General features: G+C 41.0%; 1 protein-coding gene across 2 annotated transcripts in view; it reads left to right on the plus strand.

Moving 5' to 3' along the window:
* KDM3B (lysine demethylase 3B) overlaps positions 1-14,712 on the plus strand; it is a 68,211-nt gene that overhangs the window by 26,054 nt on the left and 27,445 nt on the right. The window contains exons 6-11 of one of the 2 annotated variants that reach the window (XM_039217919.1): positions 506-580; positions 2,945-3,544; positions 7,311-8,547; positions 9,427-9,628; positions 13,143-13,357; positions 14,053-14,205. In XM_039217919.1, the coding sequence (XP_039073850.1) occupies positions 506-580; positions 2,945-3,544; positions 7,311-8,547; positions 9,427-9,628; positions 13,143-13,357; positions 14,053-14,205 (2,482 nt within the window). The remainder of the gene's footprint in view (positions 1-505; positions 581-2,944; positions 3,545-7,310; positions 8,548-9,426; positions 9,629-13,142; positions 13,358-14,052; positions 14,206-14,712) is intronic. The other variant, XM_039217920.1, reaches the window with a different exon arrangement.

The raw sequence follows: 14,712 nt of genomic DNA on the forward strand, positions 1-14,712 counted from the left end.
TACTGTATCACATTATTTATTAGAGTAAGTTTTTAAGTATATAATATTTTAGATCATAGAATATGTGAATTAAGTCTGACACTGTCTTTTAAATTGTCTGCTCCCTAATGCTTTTATTCTTTATTAGTAGAGTGGTTCCTTTAATAACTTTTGGTTCTGTAGGTTTTTACTTTTTGATATGTACAGAATAGGAAGATTTTAGAGATGTAGAATTTGAAATTCATGTCTCTAAAAGAGACACTTGGTCATTGAACTCAATTCTTTCATTCATTCATTAACCAAATATTTGAGTGCTTACTGTATTCTAGACCTTGTTTTGGATGTTGTTATTCTGGCAGTGACTGAGATCGTAGAGATCCCTGTTTTCATGGAGCTTTCATTCTCTTGGGGGAAAGAAACAGATAATTACATGGATTAGAAAAATACATAATTATGTCTTTGGACAAGGCTTAAACCTTTTTTCCACCCCTTTTTCATATTTTCTGCTATCCTTCTTCTACTCTAGAGTGGTGAGATGAAGTCCGTAGATCCCAGACTGATCCATGTGATGCTGATGGATAATTCAACTACTCAGAGCGAGGTACAGTAATCGAATGAATCTCTGAGCAGACTCATGAACTTTCTTTATCTTGTTATGCAGATTCCTCATGTGTGTGTTATCCATGGGTGCCCTTTGGGTTTCCACTCTGGCCATTATACATTTTTTACTCTCACCACAGTCTTTTCAACTTAAGGGAAATATAGTCTCAAACAGGAGATGTAGTCTAAGAAAACTCTTTTAAGCATGGCTATTTTGCTTAGCATTTTTAAAATGCATAGCAAAACTATTTCTTTTTACATTCATTCAGGACAGATATATTTAAAAGATACACTAGACAGTTAAGACTGTAATAACCTGTAGTAATATTTATAATCTATCCAGTAATAAGAAATGGAAAAGCTGCATCCACTTTTTCTTTCCATTAGGTGGTAGTGAGCTCCCAAGAAGTCTGAAATTTTGTATCCCAAGAAAACTCAAATCAAACAGGTGCCTAGGTCAGTGCTCAGCACACAGTGGATTACTCCATAATTACTGTGAACCAGGCTCTTGGTTCATTCAGAATTATCATAACCCAAATAAAGGTACATAAAAAATCAGTGCCTTAATCAATCAAGGAATCCTGTGTGAATTTTCTTCAGTAAGACATTGACTATGACAGCCATCTATCCATATATTTCTCAGTCTCTTAGCATCTCTGTAATATTGCTGTCTTGGCCAGTCCTGCTAAGTAAGTATAGAGTTCTTCTCATCTTTATCCAGTCATTCTTGACTTGATATAACAAGATCAAATTAGGAAAAGAAGAATCAGGGTTGAATTCAATAGCTCTTTACTATCTATTATATTGCCTCAAGTAGGATATGTCTTCTGACTATTTACATGACTGAAAACACCTTTTACTTTGATGGTGTGTTGGGCCCATTTTTATTCCCTCCCTTATTTCATTCATTCATTAAGTACTACTTAATATGCTAGTCACTATTCAGTTGGTCAGATAGAGCTGGAGACTATTGGTCTCAGTATCTACTCACTTGTGAGCAGCTCACTGTCAAGTAGGACATACACGTAAGTTCAGGGAAGTTGCTATGAGCCAAGATCAGCAACTTGGCTCGATGTGTTAGTGGTGAGATCTGTGGTTTCACCAGCAGATTACCAATAGTATGGGGGGAACAGGAGTAAATCTCGAGTTTGGTTAAGAGCTATAAAAGGAAATTAAGGGAGAAAAAATGGAAATGAAGGCAGCAGAAATGAGAGAGAATACAGAAGCTAGAACTGGCAAGAAGAAATATAAAACTTGCAGAAGTTACAGTTATAACTATAATAATGGTTACAACAAAAATACAGATCTGCCTACAGAATCTATAGTCAAAGGCAGTAAGAGTAGTTTGATGAAGTTGGTAAATATTAATGGCTAAATAACTACGTATCACTAGCTTATTGCCAGCCCAACACATGTTATTTGAGTAAAACTATCTGAAAGTTAACTGAATAAACCTAAACAACAACAACAAAACAATACCATTGCTTCATGGTGGGATACCATTCTAAGAATATTTTAGACGTAAATTCTTGCTGCACAAAGATTGCTTGAAAGAATGGTAACTGTGTTCTTAGCCCCTTTCCCCATGCCTTTGTCAGGGGAGGAGTTTATTCAGAGATAGGAATTGTGTCTCCTTATCTTCTATCTTTTAAGCTTGTTGGGCCTCTCAAATATGGCATAAGATTTCATGAAATAGGCTGAAATTATTGGAAGAGCTGTGGGATTTGGCTGTATCATCTTTGGTAGCCTGCTTTTTTTGTTTTCCTTTGTCTAAAATTTTGAAATAAGTTCTGGAGATTGTTTGAGTATTTATAGTGTCCACAAGAGCAATCCACATTTGTTTGTTGGGCTCACTTTTCCTCTGGTCACAGAGTCACCACTGTTAGTCTTTGATTGTTAAGTTGTCACCAGTTTTTTAGTGACTTCTGGATAAAGGAGATTTTATATTTCAACACTTGAAATGCCATTGTCAGGCAAACAAGGAAAAAATATGAAAGAAAGACTTTTTTTTCATCAAGGGGCAAATGAGCTCCCAGCCTGGCAATAGCAGTCTTATTTTATAAAAGAAATACCACAAATTTTTAAAGCCCTCAAAACAGTCCGTTTGAGGAAGCATTGAATTTAAGGGGAGGGTTTGCTAAGTGAGTTATCTTTTAGTAACTCTTATCTTGAATATGTGTGTAAATTGAGTCACAGGAAGATTGGAGCTTTCTGACTAAAGGGATGTCTTAGAGCTGGCATTGGAATGTAGCAATCTGCCTGCTTTGATTGTCTGCTTCTAGAGATGGGAAAGAGCTAATGGTTTATGGTTTTCACAGGATGGAAGGTTCCTTGTAATAAATCTTTCTTGAATTTTGTTTTGTAGGGGGGTACGTTAAAAGCAGTAAAATCTTCCAAAGGAAAGAAGAAGAGAGAGAGCATAGAGGGGAAAGATGGCCGGAGGAGGAAAAGTGCTTCGGACTCTGGGTGTGACCCTGCATCAAAGAAATTAAAAGGAGACAGGGGTGAAGTAGACAGTAATGGGAGCGATGGAGGTGAGGCGAGCCGAGGGCCCTGGAAAGGAGGGAATGCCAGTGGAGAGCCAGGGCTGGATCAGAGAGCCAAGCAGCCACCGACTACATTTGTCCCCCAGATTAACCGCAACATTCGCTTTGCCACTTACACCAAAGAAAACGGCAGGACTCTGGTGGTACAGGATGAACCTGTAGGTGGGGACACACCTGTACCTTTCACTCCATATTCTGCAGCCACAGGTCAGACACCTTTGGCCCCAGAGGTGGGTGGAGCCGAAAACAAAGAGGCAGGAAAAACACTGGAACAAGTTGGCCAGGGCATGGTGGCTTCAGCAGCTGTGGTCACTACCGCCAGCTCCACCCCAACCACGGTGAGGATCTCAGACACTGGCCTTGCAACAGGGACTGGGCCGGAAAAACAGAAAGGCAGCCGGTTACAGGTCCCGGGAGAGGTGAGTTGTTTCAGGGGCAGATTTGTAAGATTTGGGTTATTCTTTTACCCTACTTTATTGTTAACACACTAAAAAGCATCTAAAATGCCACAGGGAAGGAAGTATTTTTACGATGTTCTAAATTGTGCTCTGAACAGTCCTTTACTGCTCATTGGGCAAATGTGTATATCTTAATAAGTTTATCAGGTCCTAAAAGTCACCCGAACAATTGCACTAATCAAAAACTGATTATAAAACCCAATTTAATGAGATGTTAAAATAGATCTGATGGGGAATCTTTTTAATTCAATTATCTATTTAGTTCGCATAGTGGTTGAGCCTCTACCAGGCCTATGAGAGGCAAGGTTAATGAATTACAGTGTTGGTAACAGTGAAACTATAATTAAGGCTATGTGAGAGCAACTATTACCATCCCATTTTTAGTTCATCATTTTCTATGATATTCTCCTTTGAGGCTGGGCTTCTTTCCATGATTTGACATGTCTATAAAAGGGGTTTGTTTTGTTTTGTTTTCTGACTTAATCTTTTTAAGACTTACCTATAAAATTTGATGGAATTAATCACAGTAGTAGCTAATCTACTATGTTCTTTATCTGATTTGCATGTACTGTTGCTGAAATGGAACAGTATTCTGTTAAATAAAAGTTAACATCAGGGCACCTGGGTAGCTCACTCGGTTAAGTGTCCCACTATTAATCTGAACTCAGGTCTTGATCTCAGGGTTCTGAGTTCAGGCCCCACATTGGGCTCCGTACTGGGCATGAAGCCTACTTAAAGATAGATAGATAGATAGATAGATAGATAGATAGATAGATAGATAGATACGCTTTTAAAAAAATACAAGTTAAATTTGAAACCATATCAGGATCATTTCTCAGTCTTTTAACTCTTATTTTATACAGCAAAGATGATTTATGATACTAATTTTTTTTTAACTGGCTGTGTCTTCAAGCTAGAATATGAAATACAAAATCAAAATACTATATGATTATTTAAATTATGTCAAGAAACTACTGTGTGCTAAGTACTGTATATTAAAGGCAAGGAATTAAAATCCGTATGTGAAGGAGCTCACATCTTAAGATGGAATTATTTTAGGCATAACAATGCCAGATAAAACATGGCATATACATTTCATCTGAGTTCTCCCCCTCCTAGCAAATGTGATTTGTGACTCCCTAGTGTGCAGGGATGGGGAGGGAGGTGAAATGTCCAGGCAGAAGAGAAGGGCTGTAAATGCAGATTTCATTCTGATAAATGGTTTGTCTTCTGTTAGTTGACCAGGATTCCCAAGAGAATTAGGTGAGGCTCTTAAGTGGATTTCCACTGTGTGTAAGTCATTATTTTGCTCAAACTAATTAAAATCCACTTCGTGTCAAAGACAGTGTAGATGTAAAGGGGAGTTACAAAGTAGAGGAGATCCTCTCCTGCTAGAAGAGATCCACTGAATGCTGTTATTCTCGGGGTGGCAAAGCTAACTAGAAGAAATGTGGATTCAAAGGGCATTTTCCAAATAGGTTGGAGGAGTTTCTGTGACTGTATCAGTGATTTTGGTAATGTGTCAGCCTAGGTATTCTCTTGGGATTCGATTTAAAAGTACAAAAAAGGAAGTTTCATTATGGTATCAAATCTAAAATAGGGACATAGCCCCCAGGAAATTTCTTGCCCTAAAAATTAAGTTGAAATCAATTTGTCATCACTTTCTTATAAGAAAAGGATTTAGAATTTAATCATGTGAAGGAAAATGAAAGACCATCCAAGTTATTTTTCATTCATGTGTATATTTATTTTTAAAGGGTAACTTTAGTAGTGAAACCTTAGCTACCCATGTTGGATCCTTGGAGTCATGCAGGTGTCAAGGCTCCTGGCCAAATTCTACTAATGAAACAACAGGTAGTCCCTAGGGCTGTGTCTTTCTATTCTCTTCTTTTTAGTTGGAAGGGGGTTTAAGTCAGTAGTAGTTGATTAGTGGGAAGGAAAAAAAAAAAAAGGAATAATAGGGTGCCTGGCTGGCTCAGTTGGTGGTAGAGCATGTGACTCTTGATCTCCCAGTTTGTGAGTTTGACTAAGGTAGTTTACCTTAAAAATATATATGTATGGATAATAAACTTTAAGTTTTTAACTCTAAAATGCCCTGAAACCGCCTCTGTGGCAAATGTCAACTAGAGGCAAGCTATAGGTGGCATACCTGGTTCTCATGCCTCTATGCCGCCCTCAAGGAAAGTCCTAATGTAGGCTCTTTGTTGCATATTTAATGACTAACTTAAGTAAATTAACACACACACCCCTTGTTTTGAACAATAACCCTTTTATTTATATGGAATAAATTTTTTTCATGTGGAAAGTAATAACCATTAAGTTTACTATTTTAATCATTAAAATGTTAAAATACTGCAGTATTTAGTACATCCACAGTGTTACACAAACATCACCACTTTCTAGTTCCAGAAATTTTCATCACCCCAGAAGGAAACCCCATATACGTTAAGCACTCTTAGAATAATTTTTATTTGCCGTATTTTAGTATATGTGTTGCTTGAAGCCACTGTTTGCTGTGTTTTAAAATGAATGTTTAGTGATATCCTACTACTACTACCTGAAGTTTGATTTTAAATGTTCAGACCCACATGGATGTAGATGGATGTTTCCCTGTTTGTATAATATATATGAAAGTGATCCTCCCCTTCTTTATGCACACACCTTTTATTTACATGCATAAGTTAACATTTTCAAGGTGAAAAAAAGGAAAATATTTTTTCATTCTCTAATTTGTTAAGCTGAATGCTTTTGTTTGGTAGGTGTATCTGTATCTACACTTTTCCTGTTTAGAGGTTTGTTAGATCCTAATGATAACAAAAGGTTGAGTAATGAGTGTGTTTTCTATAATTTAACATCTTTTTTTCTTAATGTTTTTTTTTTGAGAGAGAGAGCGCGCACGCATGTGCGCACATGGATGGGGGAGGGGCAGAGAGACGGGAGACACAGAATCTGAAGCAGGCTGCAGCCTCCGAGCTGTCAGCACAGAGTTTAACACGGGGCTTAAACTCACGGACCATGAGATCTTAACCTGAGGTGAAGTCAGATGCTTAACTGACTGAGTCACCCAGATACCCTGATAATTTAACAGCTTTAGGTCTCACTTTAATTGAAATAGATACTCAACCTTTACGTTGATTCGGACCCATAAATAAATGGCCAAATTCTAAAAGGGTCCATTTTGGGGAGTTTCAGAGTAAGAAAGAGAATATTTTTCCTTAATGTACAATGGGATTGTTATGGTGCAGAAGTCACTTTTGTAAGATGAGCGGTTAGTTTAAGTAAATCAAAACTCTGACAGTAGCTAAGGTCATTGAGAGAAATTAATATTACAGGGTCGCTAGGTACATTTCAAAGTAAAAGCTGATATCTGTCTGTTCAGGAATCCTTTTCTCCAGTTCCTGGTAGAGTCTTCATTTCCAAATAGAAACTGAGAATCCTACGCAGCTTCCTAGTGCTGTGACAGCCAGTTGGCTAACAACCAGGGGAGTAGCAGGATGAGTGACATCCTTCTATCTCTAGTTCACCTTTTTAAAGAAGTCCTCTCTCTGGTCTGTGGCAGGTTTCATCTCTAATGCTGGTGAAATCTAGTTACAAGAGCAATTTTCATGGAATTGTAGGAGAGAAAAGTTGATTCGACCCACAAGAAATGTTGGCCTAGGTCCAGGAAAGAGGTGGTAAGGTTGTCAAGAGAAACTAGAATTACTAATTCAGGCTACCTTCTTTTCAGAATTCAAGAAATACTGTTCTGGCCTCTTCTGGATTTGGAGCATCTCTCCCAAGTTCATCACAGCCTTTGACTTTTGGAAGTGGAAGGAGCCAGTCCAATGGGGTTCTAGCCACAGAGAACAAACCTTTGGGTTTTTCTTTTGGCTGTAGCTCTGCACCAGAGTCTCAGAAAGACTCCGATCTCTCCAAAAATTTGTTTTTTCAATGCATGTCCCAAACTTTACCCACCAGTAACTACTTCACTACCGTTTCAGAAAGTTTGGCTGATGATTCCTCCAGTCGAGACTCATTCAAACAAAGCCTTGAGAGCCTGTGTAAAGGTAGATCCGCTCTTGGAGCAGACACTAAATCAGGCTCTAAGGCTGGCAGCTCTGTGGACCGGAAGATGCCTGCAGAGTCCATGCCCACCCTCACGCCAGCCTTCCCACGGAGCCTCCTAAATGCCCGCACCCCAGAGAGTCATGAAAATCTATTTTTACAGCCCCCTAAACTATCCCGAGAAGAGCCCTCTAATCCTTTCCTGGCATTTGTGGAGAAGGTTGAACATAGCCCTTTCAGCAGCTTTGTATCTCAGGCATCAGGTAGCTCTTCCTCTGCTACCACTGTCACCTCTAAGGCAGCACCCAGCTGGCCCGAGGCTCACTCTTCTACAGATTCAGCATCTTTAGCAAAGAAGAAAACCCTCTTCATCACAACTGACTCCTCCAAACTGGTGTCTGGTGTTCTGGGCTCAGCTCTTACCACCGGGGGTCCAAGCCTATCAGCCATGGGGAATGGCCGCTCCAGTTCACCCACCAGCAGCCTCACCCAACCCATTGAGATGCCTACTCTCTCCTCCAGCCCCACAGAGGAGAGGCCAACTGTGGGGCCTGGGCAACAGGACAATCCCCTCCTCAAAACCTTTAGTAACGTCTTTGGCAGGCACTCAGGCAGCTTTCTGTCCTCCCCAGCAGATTTTTCACAGGAGAACAAAGCTCCTTTTGAAGCTGTGAAAAGGTTCTCACTGGATGAGCGAAGCTTGGCTTGTAGACAGGACTCGGACTCCAGCACCAACAGTGACCTATCAGATTTGAGCGACTCTGAGGAGCAGCTGCAGGCCAAGACTGGCCTGAAGGGGATTCCAGAGCACCTGATGGGGAAACTGGGCCCCAATGGGGAGCGCAGTGCTGAGCTATTGCTGGGCAAAGGCAAAGGGAAGCAGGCCCCAAAGGGCCGGCCACGGACCGCGCCCCTGAAAGGTGATCTTACTGGGCTTATTCATGGGCTTGGCTCTAGCACTAGCCTCGGATGCCTGTTGTGCTCTTGAGTAGCAGAAGCCCTTTCTTTGATGGAAAGTTCCATAATCATATAGAATAACATGGCCAAAAGGGCCCATTAGAGGCCCCTCATCAGACCTGTTGGTTCAGGGCAGGATTGCATCTAACCCCAGTACTGTATGTAAGAGGGATATCTACCTGTATAATGAGAACAGGGAAAGGGAAGATCCCTGTATACCTTTCAGTCAAGAGTTCTTTCCTGGTGTTTTTCTTATCACTTTCTACTTCGCTTTGGCCCATCCTCTTTAATTTACATTAGAGGAGTTACTGAGTACTGGACTCTGTTCTCATATAGCAGCCTTTCATAGACTTAGGCAAAAAGAATCACCGCTCAGATTTGCTTTTCTCTTAGATATATAAGGTTTTAACACTTCTTCCAAAAGCCATTAACTCCTATGCTGTGAGCTTATAGCTCAGAACTGTGTAAGGGCAAGTGTCTATAACTGTTTTCATTAAGAATTGATACCATGGGGGCCCAACAGTCTATGATTAATAGAACAGTTGTATCCTGAGAGGCTAGAGGCAATTGGCTACCTTCTACCTTCTTGGGTTTTCCTCACCCATACCAGAGTTGTTTCCTGTAATGGGGCAATGCCTACAAATTTCCCATGGTCCTTAGCTTCCTGTTGAAGCCTCTTGGCTCCCTCCCTTTCTGTCAAGGCTAGACATGATGAGCACAAGCCCAGCCATGGCAAGGAGCAGTGACCCGGGTCAGGACAAGAATTCATCCCCAAGAGGATCATGTTGTTGGGTCTCATTGATACCATTCATGACCAACCGTTTCACCTTCCCTTGCTACAGTTGGCCAGTCAGTGCTGAAAGATGTGAGCAAAGTGAAGAAGCTGAAGCAGTCCGGAGAGCCCTTCTTGCAGGATGGGTCATGCATCAATGTAGCCCCTCACCTGCACAAGTGTCGGGAGTGCCGCCTGGAACGGTATCGGAAGTTTAAGGAACAGGAACAAGATGATTCCACTGTGGCCTGCCGCTTCTTTCACTTCCGGAGGTACCCAAACCTGTGTGTCTCCTTCCCAGTTTCCATTAGTGATACGCACCTCCCACTGTCTGAATCTGTAAGCATATGTCAGATCTTTTCCTTGTTTTCCTTAACCTGTTTGCTCTTAGAGCCTACTGAGGCTTTGTCCATAGTAGCCATTCACTTGTTTGGATTGTGAAGTGACTTGTGGCTTTGTCCTTAAGGAATTGAACAGCCTCAGCCTCTGGTCCCTGAACTACGTTGAGTTATTCCTAATTTGGATTCCATGTGAAACCAGTGGTACAAGCAGAAGGATGCCATTTTGTATTATGGATGTGCCTGACCCTTTATAACTCTTTGGTGCCAGAGTTACTTGAGTCTCAGAGAGAAGGGGAAGTAAGATAAGGAGATACTGTGAAGTGTCTTTGAAACAGACATAACTAATGAAAATCCTGGGAGTATCCCCTGCTTTTACCAAACAGTAGATAGTCACTTTTTTCTGCATGATAAACTTAGAAGAAGAATTTCTTCTAAATAATCTCCAAGAATTCTTAATTTTTAAAATATAGAAATCCAAATGGTTTATCCACATAGTGTAGCTTCACTTATTCTGCAAGTGTTTACTGAACATGTACTGTGTGCCAGCCACTGTTGTGGACATTGAGGATTAAACAGTGTATAAAACCATAAAAATCCAGCCCTTAAAAAGTTTGCTGAGAAGGCAGACAATAAATAAGGAAAAGAGATTAAAGTTACGGCATGTTAGCTGATAATAAGAGACAAATAAAGACAGGAAAGAGGATTGAACTGTGGGGAGGTTAGAAAGGCTACAGTTTAGTGGGGCTTGTTTATTTGTGTTTTTTTGAGAGAGAGAGCGCATGCGAGGGAGAGGCAGAGAAAGGGGCAGACAGAGGATCCAAAGCAGGCTGTGGGCTGATAGCAGTGAGCCCAGTGCAGGGCTTGAACTCAACGAACCATGAGATGACAACCTGAGCCAAAGTCAGATACTCAACCGACTGAAACACCCAGGCATCCCTTGAGAGGCTGTAGTTAAATAGGATGACTTGAGAAAGTGAGATTTGAGTAAGGACCTGAAGGAGGTGAGGGAGTGGACCACACGTTTTTCCCGGAGACAAGTTTTCCAGGTAGAAGGCACAAGGACTGCTGTCCTGAGGCTGGAATATTCCTGGTGTGTTTATGTACCTAGGGTGGCTAAGTACAGAGTGAGGGTAGGTGAATTGAGGTCACAGAGTTAATGATGGGTCCATATTTTAAAGGACTACTCTAAGGGCCTTGGCTTGCTGAATAAGAAGACATTGGAGGTTTTTAGTTTATGAGTGACACTGAGGAATGATTTAAAGGGTCACTTTGACTACCTTCTTGAGGATAGATTATATTGAGGCAAAGGCAGAAACAACGGAGAAATTAGGAGGCTGTTGGAATTATCCAGGTGAGAATGACAGTGGCCTACTGATGGAAGTGATGAGTCCAGTTGGATTAAGGATCTATTTTGAAGGTAGAACTCACATGATTTTCTGATGAATTAGACATGGAGTATGAAAGGAGAAATGGATTCTAAGCTTTTGACCTGAAAACTGGAAAAATGGAATTGCCATTTACTGATAAGGAGATTTCTTAGGGAAAAGCAGGTTTGGGGAAGAAAATGGGAACTTTTAACTTGGGCATGTGAAATTTGAGATGCCTATTAGGTTTCTAGATTGAGGGGCACCTGAGTGGTTCTGTCAGTTGAGTATCTGATTCTTGATTTCAGTTCATGGGTTCGGGTCCCACATCGGGCTTCGTGCTGACAGTGCACAGCCTGCTTAGGATCCTCTCTCTCTCCGTCCTCTCCCCGTCCTCTGCTCTCTGTCTCCAAAAAAATAAATGAATAAACTTAAAACAAAAAAAGATTTCTAGATGGAGAGGTTGAAAGGGAAGCTAAATATTCAACTCTAGATTTGAGGGGGAAAGTGCAGGCAGATTAAAAATTTGGATGTCACCAGGTATTTAAAGGTTTGAGTCTAATTGAGATCACTGAAGGACTTCCAAGTGTAGACAGAGAAGAAAAGCATTCCTAGGACCGAATCCTGGAGTTCTCCCACATTGACAGGTGGGAAAGATGAGGAGGAGCTAGTAAAGGCAGCTGAGAAAGAACAGTGAAGTATCCTGGAAGGCAAATGAAGAAAGTATTTCCAAGAAGAAATAATGAACTCTGACAAACACTGGGGATTGGGCCAGGTCAAATGAGAACTAAAAGCTACTGTTGGATTTAACAAGAGGTAATGACCTTGTCAAAAACAGCTCTGGTATGTTGGTGAGGAAAAGCCTGATTGGAGTGGAATAGGAAAAAATACAAGGGAAGAGGAACTGATAACAATCAGTATAGACAACCTGGTCAAGAAACATGGCTCTTACAAGCAGATAAATGGAAGAGGGTGTGGATTGAGAGGATTTTTGAGATAGAAAATTTTTAAAGGATTTTCAAGATAGCAAGTTCAAATATAAGAAAGATTCAGTAGAGAGGAAGATAGATGATGTAGAAGAGAGATTATGTAGAGGGCTGCCTATGTGACAGGAGAGGATGTAGATAGAGCATAGGTGGAGAAATTGGTCTTGCGCTGGGATCCTGGTTCATTTCTAGCAGCTGCAGGTCAGATGAAACATGGGCCCAGTTGCTGGAAGGCATGGTAGTATAGTGATGGGAACTTGCAGGACATCTCTTCTGGCTCCTTGTATTTTCTCCATGGAATATGTAGCAAGATCTTATGAGAGAATTATATTGGAGTTTAGAAAAGAAAGAAGGTACAAAACAGGTATCTAGGAGAGGGGGTGCACCAGGAAACTATTGTAACTGGAAGGCAACATGAAGGGCTCACCTGACATAGGTAGACATGAATTTCAAATGTGACAGTGAGCTTGGCTCTTTTTCTCTGGTCATATTCCATGGTGTGGGTGCACATGTGGATCAAGTGAATAGAGAAACTAAAAGGCATTTCTGGACACAGCTTTTTAAAGAACCCAGACATATTAAGTATTAATAATAAGCCTTTCTACTATTTCAGAGAATGGATACTGTGTTGGTCAAATAGGATGAAAATTAGTTTTTAAACAAAATTTGGAGGGGCACCTGGATGGCTCAGCCAGTTAAGCATCCGACTGTTGATCTTGGCTCAGGTCAGGATCTCACAGCTCATGAGATCAAGCCTTGCATCAGCACAGAGCCTCCTTGGGATTCCGTGTCTCCCTGTCTCTGCCCCTATCCCTTTCATGTTCTCTCTCTCTCAAAATAAATGAATAGACTTAATTTTTTTTCTTTTTTAAATCTGTCTACACCCAATGTGGGGATGGAACTCATAACCCCAAGATCAAGAGTCACATGCTTTTCTGACTGAGCCAGCCAGGTGCCACCTAGGGTGAAAATTCTTAATGCACTCTGATGCCTTTTAAGGCTTTTTAATTTTTTTGGATCCTAAGGTTTCAGGTGTGTTTTAGTTTGTATGGCTGCTATTTACCATATATTTGATTGTCTGCCTTCCTGTCTCAGGTTGATCTTCACTCGAAAGGGAGTACTCCGTGTAGAGGGGTTTCTGAGTCCCCAGCAAAGTGACCCTGATGCCATGAATCTATGGATTCCCTCTTCCTCCCTTGCAGAAGGAATAGACCTAGAAACCTCAAAATACATACTGGCCAACGTTGGGGACCAGTTCTGCCAGCTCGTGATGTCGGAGAAAGAGGCCATGATGATGGTAGAGCCACACCGTAAGACACCCTCTTCCATGTTTTCCAGGCACTGTTACTTGGGAGCTTTTCTTTTACGTCATGGGAGTAGAAGGAGTGACAAATGGCATTCTCTGTGGACAAATTAAGACTGATAAGACTTCTCTTTGTAGCAAACTAAGGAGCTGAGACTCTCACTGTATCCAGCAGACATTATTCCTTCCCTGATCTCTGTCTGGGTTTGGGTCACTCTGAATATTTTCAGTTTGCTTTGAACCTATTTGTATTAGTAAGTGATATTATATGGCTTGTGAGTAGATGGAGTGCTAGTGGGTACAATGTTTCACACCTAGAACCCGCAGTTATTCAGACATTTATGATGTTTCCAGGTCTGTGAGATACTGTACCCTATTTCTACACCAAGGAAAATTCTCTCAAGACATTAAACTCTACATTTCAAGTAAAGAATCCTTTTATTTCAGGCTCCCCTACATTGAAATTTTTACAATATCTTAGGTAACAACACGTGGCATAAATATCTATCGTTGACACTTGTTTAGAAATATTAACAATTCCATCTATTTTGTTTCTCTTATATTTATAGAAACGCTAACTTCTTGCATCTTTGAGTTTTATTGCTGGACAAAACAGTTTGAGGAGCACTCAGTGGATCTGTGGTCTTTTGCTGTTACTCAGGATGATCAATGCCAACAATATCCTCTTCCTCTTTCCACCAGAGAAAGTGGCATGGAAGCGAGCAGTGCGTGGTGTGCGGGAGATGTGTGATGTATGTGAAACAACTCTCTTCAACATCCACTGGGTTTGTCGCAAATGTGGATTTGGGGTCTGCCTTGACTGTTACAGGCTCAGAAAAAGCCGTCCGCGCAGTGGTGAGCAAATATTGTCCTGTTCAGTTCTAAAGGTAACCTGTCATTGGAGGTATGGGACTTGAAGCAAGAATGGGTTTGTGCCCTCACTTAGCTGCTTAGCTTCACTCATTTTTGTTGCATTGTGAGGCCTTATGGTTTCCAATATTCCAGCCTAACTGGGAACACTAAAATAATCTAAGAATGGTTCATCTTCATTTCACTTATTTTCTTTTAGTAACGTCTTTATTGAGATATAATTCACATGCCATAAAGTTCACCCTTTTAAAGTATACAATTCAGGGCGCCGGGGTGGCTCAGTCGGTTAAGCGTCTGACTTTGGCTCAGGTCATGATCTCACAGTTCATGGGTTTGAGCCCCGCGTCGGGCTCTGTGCTGATAGCCTGTTCAGATTCTGTATCTCTCTCTCTCTCTGACCCTCTCCTGCTTACGCGCTCTCGCTCTCTCTCGCTCTCTCTCGCTCGCTCTCCCAGAAATAAATAAAACATAAAAAAAATATATTTTTTAAAG

The sequence above is a fragment of the Hyaena hyaena genome, unplaced genomic scaffold (assembly GCF_003009895.1).
Source record: "Hyaena hyaena isolate Hyena2069 unplaced genomic scaffold, ASM300989v1 scaffold_723, whole genome shotgun sequence".
Taxonomy (NCBI): Eukaryota; Metazoa; Chordata; class Mammalia; order Carnivora; family Hyaenidae; genus Hyaena; species Hyaena hyaena.